The sequence below is a fragment of the Thermobia domestica genome, chromosome 9 (genome assembly GCF_964235325.1).
Source record: "Thermobia domestica chromosome 9, izTheDome1.hap1.1, whole genome shotgun sequence".
In the NCBI taxonomy this organism is placed as follows: Eukaryota; Metazoa; Arthropoda; class Insecta; order Zygentoma; family Lepismatidae; genus Thermobia; species Thermobia domestica.
Window position 1 is genome coordinate 86,440,702 of NC_137462.1, and position 22,959 is coordinate 86,463,660.

Consider the following 22,959-nt stretch of genomic DNA (forward strand, 5'->3'; position numbering starts at 1 on the left):
AAAACTATGAATCCGACACTAATATCGGTCATTTTCTACTACTTTTACATGTCCCGGTACTTGACACAATTTATAAAACACTGGCTGTCAACATGAATTTATATCTGCGACATAAATACACCTACATAGATGTTTATACAATAGACTAAAAATCAAACTAACAATTAAACAGGAAGTTAATTTTCAAAAAAATACGGTTTTATTTTACATACAGTATTATGATTTTTTTTTTTTAATTGCTTTTAAAATTAGTTTTATACAACCAAAATCATATTCAAGGTAGCAACAATATGTCTACTGAGTTGTTATGATCTTTTGTTGCTCTAGTTATTAGCTCCTGAGTTTCAAAATATTACAAGGCTTTCCTTACATACTACCATCACTTCTCTATCCACTGGAGATACATTTACCATACAATAAGGACTCTATGTGAATAATACAATACGGACTTCATGTCAAATACTTAAATCACAGTACACTGGATAGCTAATTACATACGAAGATTTCGGAATAAAGAACTAACTTCAAGTTGCATTCAAAGTATGAGTCACATACCTTGTATTTGGCACAAGCAATCACATCATTGAACAGAAATAAATGGCGAAGCTTTCGATGTCCATCTGATAATTCCACTATGAAAGAGTTCTTCACTAAACGTCTCTGAGCACGATCATGTGACTGAAATTAAAGATCGTAATCAAAGTACAATATGGCATAAAGTACAATTTTCTCTTTTTTGCATTAAAAAAATCAGCTCAGAATACTAATATCATAAGCGAATGATTTCAAACAAATAACTACTTGAATTATATTGGAGATGCAATAAAAAAATATATATATTTTTATGCAGTTAAATATTTCTATTGAAATTAATTGAAAGTGCTATCACACCTTCATGTTCCTTAGGGATATAAGTGGGCACATCCTTCTATTAAAACAAAAAACAATGAAACATCTCTTTCTTAAATAAATACAAAGCATTATCCAGATTAATAACCTGAAAATATTCCTGTGTTAACTACAATTCTTCAAATAATGATCAGTGTTCTGAACACGCTCCTCGAGTACTCCTTATCAGAATGATTTAACAAGCTTATCTCATGTAACGGAGTAACTTGATCATATGATGGGATTCCAAACTTCTGTGAATATAAAGTAACTTTTAGAACTAACTGGATACCAGTACTTAGTTACAATAACCGAAAACCCCAATAATGGGGTTCAAAATTTACTACACTAAAAATCTATCTTTTTCTGAATTTAGTGAGCTAAAGACCTAATAGTGCACTCTTACCTGGTCTATAATTTGCCTGTAATGTCTACATATATAAGATTCGTTAATTTTGCTTAAAACATGGAACCAGATAAACACTAACAGCATGCTCAAAACATTGATGATCATTTGAAGAATTTTGGTTGCTGAATGAATGCTTTCAGGTTAGTAATCTAGACTAGTGTTGTAAAAAAACGGTTTTTTTTCTGTGAAGTTTTTTTTCAATAAAAAACATCGTTCTTTTTCATGTTTTTTTTCAAATGTTTGTTTTTTTTCTGGCAACTATTATTTATTGATTTATGTTGCAGATTATTGAAATAATCAACAGAACTTGAGTCAGAGCCCTCGTAACTTAAAAATCGTTTGTTTCTTTGTACCTATACGAGCAAAATTGTGTGATTATTCCTTCCGGACCCAGGTCATTTTTGGCGTTTTCCTACATTTTCAGTTAGTGACTTATTGCTCAAAAACCATTCATTCGATTGATATAGTTAAGGACCTGTTTTTTAGAAAATGGATGTGGCTATGTTTGGTGTAAGTTACATTGCAGTCTTGCCAACGGGTGAGAAATTATTGAGGGAAATGTAGGAGTGAAAATTTACAAAAAAAATCCCTAACCGAATTTCATTTTTTTGTATCTAGCACCACTGCTGCTATATGGGTTCAAGTCACTTAAAAAATTCTTTGGTGTGTTGACAAGGTCCAGTGAAATCCTGAAGTTGCTGGCTTCAATTCAAAGAGGGAAAGAAAAAAATCTCTGTCATCATACACATGAAATGTTGACACTTTTTACGCCTCAGAAGCAAAAATCAACAGATATCCCGGGGCTACAGCTTCTCTAATTATCCTATTGAAACTTTTTATGGAGCGTTCTGTTGGCCAAGGAGGAAGCTTTCAGGTAGTGGTACATTTGATTCAATGTAGCCAGCAAGAGGGTAATAATAAAGGGGAAAGGGGAAATTTTCCGAATTTCTCACCTAAAATCGGGAATTAATTGTTTTGGCTAGAAACACTGCTATCAGACAGACGAAAACTATCTGAGAATAAATCTTGGTACTCCAAAAACATATCCTACAAGTATCATGGCGATATCTAACAAAGTAAGCATGAAATTTTAAAAAATATCTCTTTCTATCTCAGAAATTCGCCATTTTCTTACCATTTCCAGAAAATGGTTTATTATAAACCTCAACTGTACTTCTCCTAATTATTCTAGTGAAACTTTTTATGGTGCGCTGTGTAGGTTAAGTACGAAGCTTTTAGACACTGGTACGTTTGTTCGAGTGTAGCCAACAAGAGGGAAATAATAGAAACAAAAAAGGGATTTTTTTTCAAACTTTGCCTCCAAAGTCTGGAATTAAAATTTTCTGTAGCTTGTAACACTGCTATCAGACACACACAAATTATCTTAAAATAAGCTTTGGTATCCCTGTAATATATCCTACAAGTATTGTGACGATATATAATAAAGTAAGCATGTCAATAAAAAATCTCATTCTACCTAAAAAAATCAGTTATCGTTCCAATTAGAGAACAAGGTCTAGTGTAAACCTCAACTGTACTTCCCCTAATTATCCTACTAAAATTTCTATAGTGCGTTGTGTAGGGCAAAGACGAGACTTCCAGATACTGGTACGTTTGTTTCGATGTAGCCAACAAGATGGAAATACTAGAGACAAAACAGATAATTTTCCCAAAGTTTCCCTCTAAAATCTGGAATTAAAATTTTCTGTATCTGGCAACACTGCTACCAGACAGACGCAAACTATCTTAAATTAAACATTGGTACACCACTAATATATCCTACAAGTATTAGGGCGATATATAAGGAACAAAGCTTCTAATTACCAAAAATATATTATGGTAAACATAAAAGGGAAAAACTAGAAAAATCAAGGGTTAGAACCTAAATACGAATTTTTCGTGCGCCCTCTAATTACCCATTGTAAAGATCTGTACTTGCATTGGTTAAGTAAGGACAAATGTTCGATTGGCGTAAGTTAACTTGCACTCGGACGTATAGGTACGGATTTATAAACAAAAATCTCGAATTTTTCCCAAATTTAGATAAGTTTTAATTTCCCTAATTGGCAACACTACGCGCAGGCCCGTCCAATTGATGTCAACAGTTAGGTATCCATCCGAGGTATCTATCTGGCAAGAATTAAAGAGGTCTTTCTACAACGAAGGAAGCTACAGGGAAAAAAGTAAAGGAAATTTGAAATTAGAAAATTCTCGAATTTTTGACTGGCGTGAAATTTGAGAAGGAAATTCGACACTAGAAGAAAAATAAATTAATATAATAAACTATGGTCCAACCATATTTGGCAAGAATAATATCCCGATATCTTAAATAGTGTCCACACAGGAGCGGATTAAAAACATGACACACCCGTGTGTGCCACTTTGACCACCTGGTGTACATTTGATTACATTACTAAACCGTGTTGTTGTTGTAGTTATAGTCTCGACTAATAATAATATCGTTGTTGTAAACAATAAATTTATAAGGAAAATTTTCTCTCCTTTTACATCTTAGTTCTAACACTGTTGGTGAGGAATGCAGGGTGTTTCAAAAGGAATATCGGGGTTTTAAGTCTTCGTAGTACTTATTACATTTTACGTACAATTATAAGCAATGCATCTAGTAAAAGAGCACCTCAAACAGTCTTTGCTACAAGTGTTCGATGTGAGATTCATTCGTCACACGGTACACATCTAGTCGATAGGCGAGAAAGGCCCATAAACTTTCCGCCATATGGTACAAAACACATTCAATTTAGGGGAGTCTCGTTTCAACTGTACCATCTCCTGAGGATTTGCTGACGGCCAGATGCAAACATTATGAGTGTTCACATTAGCTCCTAGGTGAAATATCGATTAATCACTGAAGACGACACGATCCAGAAAATCTTTATTGTTATGCAGCAATATTTCACTTGCGAAATTGGCACGTAAACCGTAGTCTGTAGGCTTTAGACCTGTAGCAACTACAAACGATAAGGACGTAGTTGCAAGCGTCTCCTTAATATTCTTCACACAGACGGTTGCACTGTACAGATTCAATCTTTATTAAAACACAAAAAGCTTTCTGCTCTCTAGTCTCCATCTTTGCTACTTGCTCCTCCTAACGGCAGACAGAAGAAACAATGTATGTACATGCGTGCGTACAAAACTGTTTGAGTTGCTCTTTCATTTGATATAATATTTATAATTGTAAGTTAATTGTAATAGATACTACAAAGTTTCAAAACCCTAATATTATTTTGAAACACCCTGCATTACTTCAAATTGTGTCATCATACATTCATGTCTTGTATATACATATACAAGAAGTGCCATTATTATCAACTACCAACTTTCATCATCATACACACGGTCGGCCCTAGGCAATTTGTCGCCCCGTGCTTGGCATAATTTGCCGCCTCCCCCTTTCTCCAGAAAAGAAATCTTAAAAGTCATCATTTTGAGTATGCTACTTCAACATGAACAATGAAGGGGAAGGTAAGTGCAGTTACACTCAGAAAGGCTTAAATACTTACTAAAAATGCAATCCCGTTTTGTCTGTTTTTTTTTCTTTTAAATATAAATCTATTATGTTAGTGAAAGATAAAGCAAACACACCTGAAGAGGAAAGATGGTAATCCTTTTTATAGAATTCAATATCGAGCTTCAATCTCAATGTATCAGTTTGCAATTTCAGCGCAACTAGCTCTTTTATCTTTATTTCTTGATCTTTCTTCTACATCTGTTAACATTTTTTAAAAAGCTTGTTTCTATCTTCAATGATAAGGAACTTGTTTCTGACAAAAACAAGACTAGTTGTCATATCAAAACTGTGATAACTTACTAAGTGGAACAGATATTCGCTACTATTCGAGAATTGAATTCTTGCATTTGAAAACAATCAAGCAATTGTGCTCGGATTGATTCGACTATTTGCTTTAACATTGTCCATGTGACCTTAAACTAATGCAACCTAAACAAATGAAGGTAGTATTCAAATAGGTCAACTTAGTAAGTGTAACTATCATCATCATGAAGTCTGTTTCCAACAAGAAATATTTAATTTAAATAATATACTTATAACTAGAGACCGGATGTTAGGCAAAATGTTCTTTAATGTTCTTTAATGCTAAAGATATGATCAAAAATAACATTTTAAATTTTATATCGGGAATTATAGTTTCGATTTAAGCCAACTTCATTTTGCTTATTTTGCCTATTTCGGCCCTCACTGCCTAAATAATTGCTTTAGTGCCTAATATTGCGTATTCTATGCAATTTCTTTGAAATAAGACTTAATTGGGAAATATATATAATTTATATACTGTAAATAACACAAGCACATGGCATATTACAATCTCTCTCTCTCTCTCTCTCTCTCTCTCTCTCTCTCTCTCTATATATATATATATATATATATATATATATATATATATATATATATGAAATACATATTAAGCTTCGTTTTTTACATATAGAATGAAAGAAGACATTAACAAACAGGTATGTTGCTATATTTTTTGAACACTATTTATGACGAATCTATTTTTTAAATTGTATTGAGTATTTATCTTCATTATTTCGAGTTACATTTTAGTGCCTATTTTACTGCTTTTTCTTTTAGAATTTTAGGTGCCTATTTGCCTGTCCATTTTCCAAGTTTTTAATCCCTAAACATCCGGTTTCTACTTATAACAGATTTTGCCGGACCCTCCAAACTTGCCGCTCCATGCAAATGCATGTGTTAAAGATATGGTAGAGCCGGCTTTGCATATCATATATATCTAGTCGACAAATTATTTATATATGATATTTAGAAAAATACTATTAGGCAAATTAGTATTAGCTTTTACCTTTAGACAAGTTGTTTGAATTTTATACTGTTCGTGACATTATTTTCGTACATATTAAAGGCCTGCTTTCAAGAAAAAACAAAATTTCATTTCTACTTTTATTTCTTAGTTGATATTGATGAAAACTGCTGAAATCCGAATTGTTAATAGGTATGGTATTCATGTAAATTGTAAAATATTTGTAGCGTATCAGTGTCTAGGGTTTAATTTACATTGCATTTTACGGTGATTACACCTACAAAAAAATATTTCATATTTAAATAGACGTAAGATGCATTACAAATGACTATTTGAAAAAAAACGAAATTTAGAAAAAAAACGAGAGGCAATGTTTTTTTTCTAAAAAAAACGTACATTTCTGAAAAAAAACGAACGGTTTTTTTTCTATTTACAACACTAATCTAGACAATAAAATTTAAAATATATTCCTTACGTTCCATTAGTAATTAAATACGAAACAATCTACTAAAGTACAAAACGTAATTGAAAGTAAACTTCACTTGTAGGTGCAGGCCGGACTTCAGCCTAATCGGTCCCCACGCTACAGCGTAATCTATTCTCGGCTTATGAAATACACCCTGTTTCAAAAAGAATATACGTATTTCGAATGCATATATTTATTAAACTTTACGACATACGAATATGAAATTTTACACACATATTTACGAACCTCTGAAGTTCAAATTACAGTTCAAAGTTCAAATTATAGATGTTCAATATGTCCTCCATCAGCGACACGAACAATATCACATCGATACTCAAATTCCTCCCATACTCGGGCAAGCATGTCCTACGTCACTGATGTTATGGCAGTACGGATCCGGTTCTTCAACTCTTCCAGGTTCTGTGAGAGTGGTGGTACATAAACGTTGTCTTCAACGAAACCCCACAGGAAGAAGTCGCAGGGTTCAATTCCGGTGACCGTGGAGGCCAGCTAAGACATGCTAAGTCGCCAGCTCCTTGACGACCAATCCAACGGTGCGGTAGAGTTTCATTCAGATATTCACGCACTTGGCGACTCCAGTGAGGGGGTGCCCAGTCTTGTTGAAAAATGAAGTTGTCTTCGTGCAGCCTCTGAAACAACCAGTTTTGTAACATAGCGAGATACTGCTGACTGTTAACCGTGTTTCCATTAAAGAAGAATGGACGTAAACAGATGATCGGGACATCATAAAAAACACATTGACTTTGGGCGAATCTCGTAAATGTTCAATGACTGCATGTGGGTCCTGTAGGCCCCAAATTCGGACATTTTGTTTGTTTACCTGACCACTAACACGGAAAGTCGCTTCATCACTGAACACGACGCGTTGTGCAAAAGTGTTATCATTGTCAATAGCATCCAGAATCTCGTTACAAAATGCCACGTTTGCGTATGTGATCAGGACGCAGAGCTTGTAACAGCTGTAACTTGTACGGCTTCATAACCAACCGACATCTCAAAACACGCCAAATTGTTGTTGTCGGCACTTGTAACTCCCGACTGGCACGACGAGTTGATTTTGAAGGACTACGTTGGAAAGCAGTTTGAATTCATGCAACATTTTCTTCAGGAACACGAGGGCGGCCAGGACTCTTTCCTTTACATACAAATTCTGTATCTACGAACTACCGTTACCATCTGCGAATGTTCCACCCATTCGGAGGATCAATTTGGTACCTTAACCTGAAACGTCTTTGCACTGTAATCACGGAATTGCACTTCGCAAACTCGAGAACACAAAGTGATTTCTGCTCCGGAGTAGCCATTTTAAACATGTGACGGTTACCAAGCAAAACAGAAGACAACTGACATCTAGCGGCTATTAATATAAACTAGACTATGTATTTGTTTCTCCAATAGCCGAGCCGAGGCGCAGCGATTGATAGTTCGGACAAAATAATTTTTCGTAATACGTATATTCTTTTTGAAACAGGGTGTACAACATTGTAATATACATGTAAGGCCACATTTCATATGTCACAGAGAACAGCAGTGACTATTGTAATAAGACAACACAACGCAAAGTGTTGTGTTTTAAAATATTGGACTCAACTAGTTTTTAAGTCATTCCCTAGAGTTATTCCTTAAGCAAATAAAAATTATTAGCGCCTCAAAATTTATGTGTCTGATGAAGACAACGTTACGTTGTCGAAACTGTTACACTGGAATTTAGTTTTTAATAAAGAAGTGTATATACTCTGGTCAGAAGTGTTTATTATTTCTTTAGTGAGTTCCAGAGTCGTGATGGATAGAGACTCAAAATTTAGTACTGAAACTGTTGGTAAATATAAATCTAAATTTAAGCTGCTCCAGCTGTAATCAGTTTGCTGCAAACGAAATGTTCTTTTCGACGTTTGGTGAGAAACTCGCCTCAGCCTCACAACACAGGGACAGATTAAGGTCACTTGTCTAACGCCACAACTTTGTACACATACAGCAAACAGACTGGGGTACCTAGTCAGTCAGAGGGCGGTGTATTGTTGAACAACGTCGTATAAAATTCTACCGTGGAGAATTCACAATTGAAAGTGATTTTTCTCTACGAATTCAAAAACTGGGACATTGTTTCTGCACAGAAAGACGCAGCAAACAGTGCATTTGGGCCAGAGATGGCAAATGAATTGCACCATTCGTCGTTGTTTTGTCAAATTTCTCACCGGTGACACGGCATTGTAAAATGATACCCGTGGGCTTCCACCAATTTTATATTCGAACGAGCTCCTCAGGAACATCGTGGAAGCAGAACCTCGGAAAAATGGTGGTACCATTGCAGACAGAACAGACATGCATCTTATTACTGTCGTTCGGTGGATCTATCCAATTGGTAAGCTGGAAAAGATGAACTCATGGGTGTCATACGAATCCTTGAATTGAACTGACATCAGCCAAGAAAAATCGCCATTCGGAAATTGTGTATATTTCTCTTTGTGTAGAGAAGGCTTCCTGCATCAACTTGTCACTTCGGTTGAAAAATGGATTTGTTATGACATCTAGGACAGTTTCAAAATTTGCAGGTGTTGTTGCTTGTATGGTAGTCTATGGTGGGAGTAACCTTTCTTAGACGAGGTGAAACCGTTATTATCAATGCAAATCGTTATAGTGCTGAATCCATGAAATGTATCGCAAACTTGTTTGCTACTTCTACGGTCAACAGACAGTGTCCTCATGTTCCATGACACTGCTCGCTCATAAGTCACGCAAAGCACGGTGCAGGCTCTGAATTGTAGTATGAAACCCTTCTTTGCTCACTTTATTTCACCGCTCTCTCTCTCTCTCTTACTGGTTACTCGTGGCATCTCGATCACCTCTTGGGAGCGAAGACTTCCCTGATGACCACGTACAGCTGAGGACTTCCTTGCATCACAGACTCCAATCATTGGCTGCATGATAGCAAAAGTATGTCATCGAGGCCACCCTGGATACCACTATCATGGATTTTTACATGGAGCAAAGGGCGAATATTCAATTTTTGTCGTAATCGTCTGTTTAAATGGTTCGCCCGATTTCGTGATGAACGTGACGTACGACCGGTCTCATGATAGGCAAGATGAAGTTTAAAATTATCCCAGAAGTGGATGTCTGTCAACCAGTCGTTCAGAAAATAATGTGGATAGTGTTTGCGATGTTGCAATCTCTACCGTTGTATGATTGAGGATATGCTGCAGATCAACCGCGAAACGATCTGGCAGATCCTGAGAGATCTGGGAAAAAGGAAGATCTGTGCCTCATTTTTTGACTAAAGAGCGAAATAGTCAGATTTTATTATGTCGTATAGTCGAAACTTTCATTGCTGGATTACATCGTCACAGACGAGGAGACAGTACTATCAATACGATCCATCCATAAAAAGGCAAAGCATGAAGTGGAAGTGAATATTTTCACCAGCATTCGCTTTCAGAAATCAAGGATCAAAAACGTGTTTGTTTTTTTCTTTCTTTTACAGCCAAAGCATTATTCCTACGAAATGGGTTCCTAAGCGTGCCACAATCAATAGTCCTATCTATCGTAATGTTGTTGATTGTTTGGTGACGCAAGTTCATCGTGTGAAACCACACCTGCGAGAATATGGAAAATGGTTCCTCCTGGATAACAATGTTCGTCCTCACTCAGCCATAATTGTGACACAGTTCTTAGCGAAATGTGGAGTCCCTAGGCTCAGCTATCTTTACTCTCCGGATTTGGCTCCCTCTAGATTTCTTCTTATTCTCCAAACTCAAACTGGCACTGCCTGAATAGCATTTCACAACTATTTAGGATATCCACACTCTGTAACGGCACAACTAAACTGCATTCCATAGAATGACATCAAAACCAATTTAACAGACTATTTTGAACAGTTCTCACTACGGGTTGCTCCAGTAACTTTACCGTTCCAGGCACCAGCATCAGTCCTGGAAGTGTCAAACCTTGCATATATTCACTGTCCTTGGCAGAACTGCTGTTTTAAAAATTAAATTCCAAATGCACATTTTATAAGCACTAGTAAAACTAATTTGAAAATCGCGTACTACTTTATTATATTCATTCCAAATTAAACTCATGACGGTACCAACGATAGAAGAAAAACATACAATTAAAAAAAAAAAAAAAAAAAGTTAAATAAAGATTCCTTTCCTAAAATAAAAACTTACAGGAAATAATGTTTTCGTTTGTATCATGTTGAACTCATCGAGGAAGTTTTGAGTCATTTTCAGAGCTTCATTCAATGTCTTATGATCTGGATGAGATTGAGGAGTATATTTCAACAAATCCTGTGAAAATTAAATAAAATTATTACTTTTCACTATCGAGAACACAAAAAATAGAAAACTATCAGATAAGTACAAAATAAAAATAATGATCTACTAACAATTTCAAAGAATTAATATTTGAAGGAAGTTTTTATTTTCTACAAAACACTCTGTTGTTCAATGCATTTATTTACATGCCATACCCAACTTCTATGCTATGCTGGATAAATACTTGGTATAAACAGTTTTATTCCTTTTCTATTTGTATTGTCTTTCTTATATTTCGATTCGGTATTCGTATTTAAATAACAAATTGGAATAAACGAAATAAACAAATTAACATAATTAAACTAATTTTAAACAAGATTCATTCAGAATTATCTTATTATAACACATAATTAAGTGTATTTTGTACTGTGAGATTTGTAGCTTTACATTCATTGAAGGATTGGATTTAATAGGTGCTAATACATGTCGCTGAAGGCGACAATAGGTGTTCATGGATCGTATCTTTGTGTATGTAGTTGATGTGAGTTGCCGAAGGCATTCGTACAAATCAAAAGGCTAAGAAGAGTAACAATCTGTTTCAAAAATCGACTGTATTAGTAACTACTACTCCCTCGGAGCATTTCCTACAAGTTCTGAATTTATCTTAAGCAATATCCCGTATTTATATTACGACTCTTCACTCTCACAAGCAATCATACTTTTACTTCACTGGGAAGCATTTTTTTTTTTTTTAATATATATAGTGTAAATAAAACTACTGTCTATGAACTAAGTATGAAGGTTAAACAAAAACGATAATCATGATCTACATATAGACACACACAGGTACTTATCCATTTAATTAAAATACCTATATTATAAAACACTCAGATGTGTGCGAGATGATAGAAACGGAAATTTGTTGCATTTGTATCCCCAAACCGGACTACATTGTTCAATTACATTCACGTTTGGGGATTGGGCAAGCCAGAGAACGTGTTCAACTCCCCCCCCCCCCCCGATGTTTCTGAAACTACGCCGAAACAGCTTCAGCTATGTGAATGGGCACATTATCATCCTGGAATATGCTGTCGTCCGGAACAATATCTGGATCATAGGATCCATAGTCTCTTAAATGACGACATAATCACAGGTAGTGACGTGACTCATAAGTGTGAGCACAAGACCCACTCAAAACCAGGATATTGAGACCCACAGTGTCACAGAACCGACGCCATGTTTCACAGTTGGGAACAGACACTGCAGATCATACGCTTCTTTGAACCTCCGCCATACATGAAACGGACAGTGGTGAACGGAAGATGAACGACGATTCACACGTTTCCTGTCATAAGCGCCCATGTTGCATGTTCGCGGCACCATTGGCATCGTGCTAAAGCGTTAAGGTTCCTTATCAGCGGTTTGGCCTGTGCAACTAAACGCTGTATATCTACCTATACCATGTAATTCACGGGGACTGTGATTGTCAACACAAGCTATGGAAGGTAATACTTTAGTCCCTCCGTCAACTGTATCGCAATCACATGAGGGTTCTGAGTGACAATTCGCTTTAATGGTCAGCGGGATCTGTTACTGAGTGCTTTTCCCGATCACCATTTCATCTTCGCCCATTTTACACGTATTACCGTCTGCTGCATTCTGCCGTTCTACTGCTCTTCAGGTATTAAGGAATTTGGTCTAACAAACTAGCAAAAAAAGCCCGGCACTGCAGTCATCGCCCGACTGTTGTCAACCCAGACATCTGACGTGCTTTCAACTTCAAGTGTTTCAATTAAATTTATAACTATCACCTCTATAAAACAGAAATTATACTTTTATTATTTCGAATACTTTTCACACTTCTTCATGAAAAAAAAAAAAAAAAAAATGTTTCAGAAAGCAGTAACTAATACTTACATGCAAAACTAAAGCATTCTTCTGAACTCTAGCTACAGGTTTGTGCAGCAAGTCCTCAAGGGAAAGTGACTGATTTACAAGACTTTTCAGACGAATATCTTTTGTAATTTCAGCAAATTGTTGACTGTTCTGGCTACATTTTCTCACGGTGTCTGTTGCTCTGCTGTAGTTGTGAAGGAAGGCTCCGTAGATATTTATGTTGCTGGCCTGTGTCGGAACAAGAAATGCAACAACTGTTTAAGTAAGTAATTCTCACTTCAAGTTGACGTATCTGTAAAAGTCAGGTTAATATCTCCACTATGCAAGCTCTGCTGTTATCTTCAAAACATAATTAGAGTGGGATATGAATTAATCAATTGATGTATATAAAGTTCTCCAATACCAATTTTGGAACGAAAATCCAGTGGTGAACTATTTTATTAATCCACTGCTGCCAGATTCCTATATATATAACCATCATGATTCAATATCAAAATCAATCGGTGAAAATTATTGTTAATTATGTATCTGTCCGTCTTGAAGACAAAAAACAGTTGATGGATCACCATTAACTTCGTCCGGGATGCAGACGGTAAAATTTAAGAATCGAGTTTGTTGATGGAAGTGGCAGAAGTGAAACATTTCCGGCTTTAATGATCACAACTATAGAGCAAAAACGGTAATATACAGTAAGTAGTAGTTTGCTACAATCGATTATAGGAGACCCAACAATCCATTTTACCCTCATCCTTCACTCTACTAAACTGAAAGCGATTGATTTCACTATAACTTCCAGTTTCAATAGATTTACACAGTGCAAAAACGATGCGAGAATTTTTTTTAAATCGAATTAGCATTCTAAGAAAATAGGTAGTATCTTCTATCTTAAACCTCTATTCAAACTGGTAGTAGCAGAAATCAATCACTTCTGGTTTTAACGTTGATCTCTATACAGTAAAAAATAGCAATAGATAGCGAGAAGCGGGATTCTGCAATCAACGCGTTTCAAAAATATATTCAACCTTCATCCCCATCCCCATCCTTAACTCGATTAAAACTGAAAGTGATAAAAATCCACTACAACTTCCAAAATGACACTAAAATGAAATTAGGCTAAAAGGGACGGATGATTAACGAAAGTGAATGATTGTGAAATTGATTTTTTTCGTATTCTCCCAAAGGGCATCGAACCTGGTATCATGACTACAACTTACGGCTAAACACGACAAGATATACGGAGAAGTGTTTTACTGAATCGATTCAGCATTCTAAGAACAGGTACTGTCTTCTTCTTTAACACTCTATTCAGAAAATATATATACGAGGGCAGGTTGATAAGTTCTCAGCCTACCCAAGTTCAAACAAAGCTAGATATAAAAGTTATATACGTTTATGAGGCTTATAATTTGTGAAGCTACTGTGCAAAATTTGGTTTGACTAAACCAATTTAATTTTTTTTTCAGGTCCGTTTTTTTTTTTTCCAGGTATGTTAACCCACGTCACAGAAATTAGTAAATTTGACATTCATCAAGTACTCTTGCTAAAGAGAGGCTCGCCGAAGGAGATCCACAACGACCTTTTCACGACATTGGGGGACAAGGCACCATCGTATGCCACTCTGAAGAAATGGGCAGCGAATTTCAAAGTGGACAGTTTGGTCTGAACGATGATCCAAGGTGTGGCAGACCAATTTCAGTGACCTCTCCCGAGATGATTGACGCCATTCACCGGATGATTCTCGACAATCGCTCAAACAGATAAAGGACACATTGGGCATTAGTCATGGACGGGTGTGGAAAATTATCCATGAAGACTTGGGTATGAGGAAGGTCGCGGCAAAATGGATTCCGAAACTTTTGAACGCAGATCAGAAGCGTGAACGGGTGGAGCCAAGTAAGGCAGTTCTGTCCCAATTTCAAGCGGTTAATTTTTTGCAACGGCTGGTAACAGTGGACGAAACCTGGTTATATTTCTACGATTTCACGACGAAACAGCAATCGGCGGAATGGCGCCACAGCGGTTCTCCACGTCCGAAGAAGGCTGGGACACAGCGCTCCTCTGCTAAGGTCCTTGCTACGGTCTTCTGGATTATCTGAAATCGGGCGAAACCAGCAATGCAACTTATTATACACCTCTTCTGGACAAACTGAAAGCAGTACTAAAGGAGAAGAGACGTGGAAAGCTGTCAAAAGAGGTAATCTTCCTCCAGGACAATGCGCCCTCACACAAGGCACGTCTGACATTGCAAAAATTGGAGGACCTACGGTTTCAAATACATGAACATCCACCTTATTCGCCTGATTTGGCTCCATCAGACTTTTATCTCTTTCCTAAATTGAAAATGTTTTTAAAGGGAACGCATTTCTCAAACAGAGGCCTGGTTTGCAGAGAATTCATCCGACTTCTATTTGTCTGGCCTGCAAGCACTGCAGCAGCGATGCGAAAAGTGCATTGCACTACAAGGGGAATATGTTGAATAAAAACACCAAGCTTCGCTTCCTATCTACTTGTTTTCTTGGTGAGACTGAGTACTTATCAACCCACCCTCGTATATATATATATATATATATATATATATATATATATATATATTTAGTTTAAGCCCTTTAGGATAAGGGAGACTAATGATTAATGAAAGTGCATGATTGTGAATTAAAGTTTTGTGCTCTCTTGCCGGGAATCGAACCCGGAACCACGTCCATAAACCCTCCATTCAAACAGGAACTGGCAGAAATTAACCATTTCCGGTTTTAACACAATCGGTATAGAATAAAAAAGTAAATATGTAGCAAGAAGCGGTTTTCTGCAAGCAATTAAGCGTATCAAAAATATATTTCATCTCTATTCTCATCTCTCTTTTCAAACCCGAAATGACAGAAATCTACTACCTCTTTCCGAACATATATACACAGACAGTCCCGACTTCTGTAAACAGATCCTTCTAGTGTCCTTTGTGTAAGTCTAGTTTTATCATTACCCAACATTTATCGGAAGCGCACGTGAAATAAAAACTCAAAATAATAGTAAAAATAATAAACCGACTTTAACAAAAGCATTACAGAACAGAAAATAATTAATTACTATTACTTATAAAATTTTTAAGTTTGTGCCAAGCCAAACAAATTAATACCTAATATAAAGTTAGTCTGGATGGTAATTTTACGAGGTATTAATTAGTTTGGCTTGGGACAGACCTCTAAAATTTTATAGGTAATAGTAATGAATTATTTTCTACTTTTAAGCGCTTCATTACTATTATGCCACTTTTTTTTTTGTTAGCGTTTTCGTTGAATCGGCTAATATTAAAAAACGAAAAACAAGTTTTTATTTTCTGCTTTTTAGTGATATTTTAAATAGGTTATTTTTCTTTAGGTTCGTTTATTTTTTCCACTATTTCGTTACCCCAGTAATTTTGTTAGGTACCTAAAGTACAAGAGGGACATCAATTCCTTTAAAATAGGTCGGCCTACGAAAATGCGTGACCAAATACACATATATTTAATCAGTCTATGCGTTACAGAATTATACCTGAAAAAATACACATGGTATTAACACTTCCAGCTGTTGAGGAGTTCTATGGTCTAACTCCACAGACTGTCGTCAGATCATGGTAAAATTTACATGAAATCTGTGAGAAAGTATAATCTTTGAAATAAATAAACAAAGAAAATAAAAAGAAATTAAACTCGGTACAGCTATGTTGGTTACGTGTGAGCATGTACACAATGAAGCCAGTTAATTACGCTATTAATATTGTCAACCGTTGAAGAAACCATCATTCAAACAAAAACGATCTTACTTTTTCAAAATCTATGTGATAGTGGTTTTTTCTTTGAATTAAATTAAACATCTTTCTTCTGGTTTTAAATAACCTGCAGTGTTAATTAACTTTTGTACTATTTATTTATTATGGTAGAGTGTCTATTTAATAATAAATGAATTTACTCTGAGTAAATATATATTTTGTTTGTGCATTCAAGTCTCCTTCCACCTAAATTAATGAGTCTCTTCTAACAAAGAATTTTTTTTTTCTAGATGTCTGCTTTTGTTAGTTAGGTCTACTTCAATGTTTGCCTGCACTTATACTTGCACATTTTGTTGTTTACTTCTTCATTTGTATAACTCCAGATACAGTACGCTGGAAATCTTACACAGAAACATGTAGTAACAATAAAAGGAAAAAAAAAAAAAATAAAAAAATAAAATAAAATAAAATAGTATAACAGAGTATCAACAAAGAAGTGTTAAAGAATTTCTACGTAACAAAAATTTACACACTGTGGTTCGGAAAATTCTTCAAAGGGTAGAAATATCTCTGGTTAATTGAAAGCGTTGAATTCAGTAAGCCTGTACGTGAGCAAATTTTGGATAATTGCCTTCTTCTGGATCTCAGAACAACATGTAAGTTCAGAACACACACGAGGACAGAAAAATCATTTTCTCGCAGAAAAATCTGGATACACGATTACAAGCATTGTTATATATTCAGAAACTTAAAATATGTGCACACATACATCACCATTAGTAAAGTACTAGTTGTTCTGCCCAAGTATTCGGCCTGTCTCCAAATTGCCTGCATGCTAGCATCTCTTAGCGCCAAGGAGGCAGCGAAGCTAACAACTACTACTACGAGAGTGGCCGACAAGCTGAGGCGTCTTGCTTTTATAATAAGAATATTGAGGTGTACTTTCCTTAAACTATGTAACATTTTACATACGAAATTAATTATTCAATGTCTGCACTTATTACTCATGTTTATCACCAATCTTACAGACTGTCATTTTTTTTTTCTTTCTTACACGCTCGAACTTTTTTGCAGAATATTGAATTCCAAATCTTGTAGCGTGCCTTGACCGTAACAGATTAATTATATTATAGGCTTGTAATAAGTTGATTTGTTTCTATTCCTTATAATTGACATTTAAGATATACTTCTGTTTAGTACTCATATAAGTTCAAGGTTAATCACTAATTAGTCGCATTATTTGCGTTGAGTTACTTAGATTGGTTCGCATTTTCTTCGTATTTAGTTTGAACTCGCTGTTTTATTATTATCTCATCAAGAAGCAAACATAATATATATTGCTTTATTCATTGTAATTGATGTATATTTCAGAAAATTTAGATTTAAGGAATAATATTTGTTGATAGACCTTCTTTTAGACTAAAGTGTGAGTTAAAGAATGAGGCTCTATTTGCTGTCGTTTCTTAAATGTCTTTTCTTTTCTTCTGCATGTTGATAAGAGTCATAGTCTGAGAATTCGCAGTAGCTAAAGAAAGTACGGAATGAGGCCAGTTAGATTAGTAATTATCACCCGTTATATTGTTCTTTTCCGATTATATTCAATTTCATAACGTTTATATTTTATATATATATCTACATTCATATCGTTTTGTAATTATAAACACGCCTTTTATATATATATATATATATATATATATATATATATTGAATTTCCGCGGAAGGAGGAATGAGAGAGAGCTTTGTAAGGATTTTCTGTGCGATGTTTAGATTGTGTACTGCAAACAACGTGGAAGAACTCAAGTTAATTGAATGGTGTGTTTGCCATGAGATTTTCGAAGTGATAATATAGTTATTGGGAATTCTATAGGTTACTGGAACTGAGGAAGATTAAGAAGTACGAACAGTTAATTTAAGATACAGAGGAAAAGGGGTAGTTTAAGTAATATCCACGTTGCTACCTTTTGTTCAAGAGGAGGTTGGTTATGAACGGAAGTGTTGGTTTGTCGCTGCTTTTAAGGTAAAGTTAATAGTATAAATTAAATGCAGGAAGTCCCGAGATTGAAGTAGAACTTAGTGGAACTTATTTTATCCTTTGGATAACGAATGATTGATATCTGGAATCGAGTGAGTTTCTAGCACATGGTCGTGAAAGGCGATTCTATTAGCGGCTGAAGAGTTAGAACTCGAAATTAAAGGCATTATTCCCTAGGAATAAATTCGAGCGTCTTTTGAGCAGGAGCATGTGTTATGTGAGGAAATTATCGAACATTTGAAGCCAATTGCAGTAAAATGTGGTATTTAAAAATGTTGAATTTTGCTTTGTCCGTTAATAATAGTAATTACGTCATGTCAGAATAAATTCATTCCAATGGGGGAACCATTTCCATGGATGCCTGTTTAGTGTCCAATTACGGTCTCTCATTATGTAGGTAATATAAAAGAAAATCTCTCTCTGCGTTCCTACGGATGTTTACAATCAAATATTAAAGAGTTTAGTAGCTTAGTTACTCTCATACCGGTTGGTAGATACAGTCTCAGGCTAACTAGTTGTTTTAGAATAATAAAAGTCAGATAGATAGATATATATTATTTAGTATACGCACTGGAATTAATGTCTGTTTCAGTTAAAATAATGCAATCTGAAACTGTCAGTACTAGCAATTGATACGGTTTATTGAGTATTCATTACCATCATTTCACGTCTATTTGATTATTTACACGCATATGGGTTACATCATATAAATATATACATATCCGTATTTTCCACGTCGCACGTCTATTTCGTCCTTCTTTGTCCGCCCGAAAGGAAATGTTAGTGATTACTAACTGGATAGTTGTGGACTTTGTCGTCTCGTCGAGTGTTTTACTGTGTGGTTTGTCACCGGAACCTTGGTCGCGAACTTATCTTCCGAAGTGGGTATGTAGGACTTCATTGTGCAGAAGTTGCTTTTACGATTTCAGGTGTGGCTCTGATTTAACATGAGGATAACAAAGTAAAGCGAAAGTGCGCTCATATAGTGAAGCTGCCGAATGGAGATGAGTGAATAAGTAAAAAAATAAATAATTCCTCCGTTCCTTCTTTTTTTTTCCTTTTTTTTCTTTTTCCTCTGTGGTGTGGTGGCACCTGAGTTAAATTAGGAATACGTTGCACTTCTGCCGGCGGACGCTCGCTCAGGTGAAAGTTAGTTTGTCTTCAAGGTATAATAACTATCCGCAAGGCCAAATGTGTTACCAAGTTATCCAATGTTTGTTTATGTCAAAACTTCGACGTCTCAGGGTTGTGTAATGGCCTATTGTGATTACCAGGTTGAAAATTTTCGATTCTCTTGATACAAAGAGGGACAATGAATAAACATGGTTTTCAAGTGTTCATTTAAAAATTATATGATGTTAATCTGAGAATTTTCCGTTGTAACCTACGATTTGTCACGAGGAAGCTATTGTAAATATGCAGATGCTGACAAAACCAAATGTAAGCTGACTTATATGCTGTGGCACTTTTATTTATTTATTTATTTATTTATTTTTTTTTTCAAGCCTGAGGTAAGGAATGAAAATACTGAAATCTTATTGAAGTGTTAACAATATCTGACCCATGGTTCTGAGAGTGTTATATTAAACTATTTCTTTGTTAATAAATTTAGATTTTTGGTGAAATGAGAGAATTATTTGGAATATTGCATCAGATATAATACGAGGTAATTTGGCTTAAACAACTAAGTTTTGGAGGTTGTTAAGGATTGATGTGTTCAGTTATTTCATCTTTCTGCTGCATTCTCCGGAGGTAAGATCCTAGTTTTCGAAAGTATTCCGTTGCGCAAATCGTCTCTTCTTGGCTTCTCTCAGGGTTGCTCAGGGTTGAGAAGTTGACATCAGAAGCTGGTCGTTACGTATTTAGATTTGTACTAAAGTTAGCCTAACAATCTTCACTGTGAAGCGTCCATCATTATTAGAGATGAAAAAGTAGGGCAACAGTGAAAGGAGTAGAAAGGTCGTCACGTAACGCAATAAAACTAGAACAAATTTGTAGTTTAAACACAGAATATGTAAGTTAAAGAGTGTGCAAGTGAAATAATAGTTCAATAACTCTCTTATGCAATTTGATTAGGTTTCTTAAGTTATCTATTCCATTTCTGAGGATGAGGAAGTGGAAACATGAAAATCGATACTTACCATAATCTTAAAATGGTCTCCAATTGTCAGTCTTCCATCCCAATTTTGAGTCCTTTTCTTTAATCCATCCAGAAAATTAGAATGGAGATTATAAAGATCAGGTATTTTATAAAAAATCATGTTGAAGTCTTCCTCTGCGATTACAGGCTGGGAGGTTGTTAAAGTTGCTTTGATTGCTTTCATATACTGTAAAGAAAGGAAAGTATATTTGAGAAGCTGATAAAACATCCATACATGAGTTCATTTCTATTTAAGGTCACACATTCTCCACGTATTAAGCATGCGTGTAAGAAATATAGTAATAGATACACTAACCAGAAATTACACAGGATGATCGTTGAAGTGTTCTTCTTACCTGCAACATAACTCCCAAGCATTCCACATATATTTTTTCACTTTCCACAATACTCGAAATAATACATCTGTACATTGTCATTCGTTCTGCTTCCGATTTACCTCCTTCCTGCAATAACAAAAACTAAAATAGTATTACGAAATGTATTCTTACTTTGTGAAAAATAATGTACTTTTTAAAATATAAAACTGTCCTGTATATAGGATAGCAAAATGTCAATCACAAAAACTAAAGTTTTGCCTAAAATATTTAAATACGTATTTTTTCTACATATTATTATATAATCATCTGTCTTAAGAAATAAACGCGGTTTTGCAACATTTACATAATGAAATGCATTATTGAGGAGAGGGATTTTTTACTTAATTTGGAATAATATCGCTTCAATAATACAACATACGAATTGCTTTTTATAACTAGAACAATTTTATCGCAACATGAAAGTATGTTTAAAAGAGAAAAGAAGCACTGCAAATAGCAAATATCTTTATACAAAAAAAATCATTTAATATACCGATCTTTTTAATTATTATAGCCCGTGGGACGAAGCCTTGAAGGGGTTAAAACAACCAAATGGAGAAAGTTGGGAAATGTGTGGTCAGTACATCGCGAATCCTATTACTATACTCTTGACCCAAGTTCTCTTTCATTCACTAGTTCCCCAATTGTCTTTAAGATGCTGGTTGAACGTCCAGATAAGGTCAAAACTACCTGAAGAGTTCCGACAGTCATCCGTTTGCGTACCAACCAGACTCAGCGCTGCTTGAATCAGGTGATTGCAAAACCGATAGATCAGGAAAATGACATTTTTAAAATCATAATTTTCACGAAACATTCAAATTACTGAAGACTTAATTTTGAGATACCCATTATACACTTATGGTAAGCTATTTTTTCCCTCAATAGTTTCCTTGTGTGGCAAAATAAGCAATTTGTTTGATGCAATTAACATTTTACGCACATTCTTATTATCTATTATAGACCATTTGCATTTTGTGTGTGTGTGTGTGAAAGTTAATTACATTTCATTATAAATTTATGGCAATCAGAAAATAAAATCCTACTAATTTCACTGATAAATTATGGAACATCTTCGTTATTTTAGACAGAAAAACTTACTTGTGAGGCAGTACTATCTTTCCTCCATTTTCTGCTGCTTGAAGGTGTTTGCGATCCAACTGAACCTCCGTACAAAGATCCTGTTCAAAAGAAAGATAATAATTGTTGGTAATCTTAGTTAATCATTTGATTTTGAGTGGTAAACTTGCACATACAGTATCTACTTAGGCATAATGAATTCTTAGACATACTCAGAACGTTAAATTTGCGAGATGGCCATAATAAATAAATAAGTCACACAATATCAAAAGCTCATTTCGACTCAACCAGAGTGGGAGTATTATCCCTTTTAATTTTCAAGGTTGTAAAGTTAAGAACATCCTTTAGTATAATATTAGAATCTCATGAAAATTTTCACAGAATTAAAAGAAAAGAAAAGAAAGGGATTGAGTGAAAGTCTACAACTTGTATACACGGACACAAACACACACCCGAGGAAGGAAATATCTCCAAATCATAGCAAAATAAAAAAAACTGTCCGCTTCATTGACGGCTCTGCGATCGATCATAAGTAAGAACTATTCTCTTCTATGATGTATCAGCGCTGGACAACAACTATACACGACGAAAGCGTACAGTCTATACGAGATCAAGGGACAAAAGGTATCGTGATGTTGGGAGGTTGAAGTTGAAAGAGGTCTGAAGGAAAGTAAATGATACTTCTGTTTTGTACATGACCCACACTTACAGCAAAGTGAAAAATACAGAAACAAAGATGTCCACGAGATACCTACTAAATACACTGTAATACTAAGAAATACGATGAGCATCTCCACTTTCTTCAACGAGAAGGATTTGATTTTAAGTCTAGGAGATATTACTCACTCCCTGATAATTA

The 22,959-nt window shown here is 35.2% G+C and overlaps 1 protein-coding gene across 2 annotated transcripts in view; it reads right to left on the minus strand.

The window, feature by feature from the left end:
• The window catches only part of RhoGAP1A (Rho GTPase activating protein at 1A), a 67,111-nt gene that overhangs the window by 39,404 nt on the left and 4,748 nt on the right, over nt 1-22,959 (minus strand). Inside the window, exons 3-8 of one of the 2 annotated variants that reach the window (XM_081771468.1) lie at nt 22,122-22,201; nt 21,003-21,110; nt 20,648-20,833; nt 12,751-12,957; nt 10,747-10,866; nt 556-678 (exon numbers count right to left, since the gene is read on the minus strand). In XM_081771468.1, the coding sequence (XP_081627594.1) occupies nt 556-678; nt 10,747-10,866; nt 12,751-12,957; nt 20,648-20,833; nt 21,003-21,110; nt 22,122-22,201 (824 nt within the window). Of the gene's footprint in view, nt 1-555; nt 679-10,746; nt 10,867-12,750; nt 12,958-20,647; nt 20,834-21,002; nt 21,126-22,121; nt 22,202-22,959 lie in introns of both variants that reach the window. The other variant, XM_081771467.1, reaches the window with a different exon arrangement.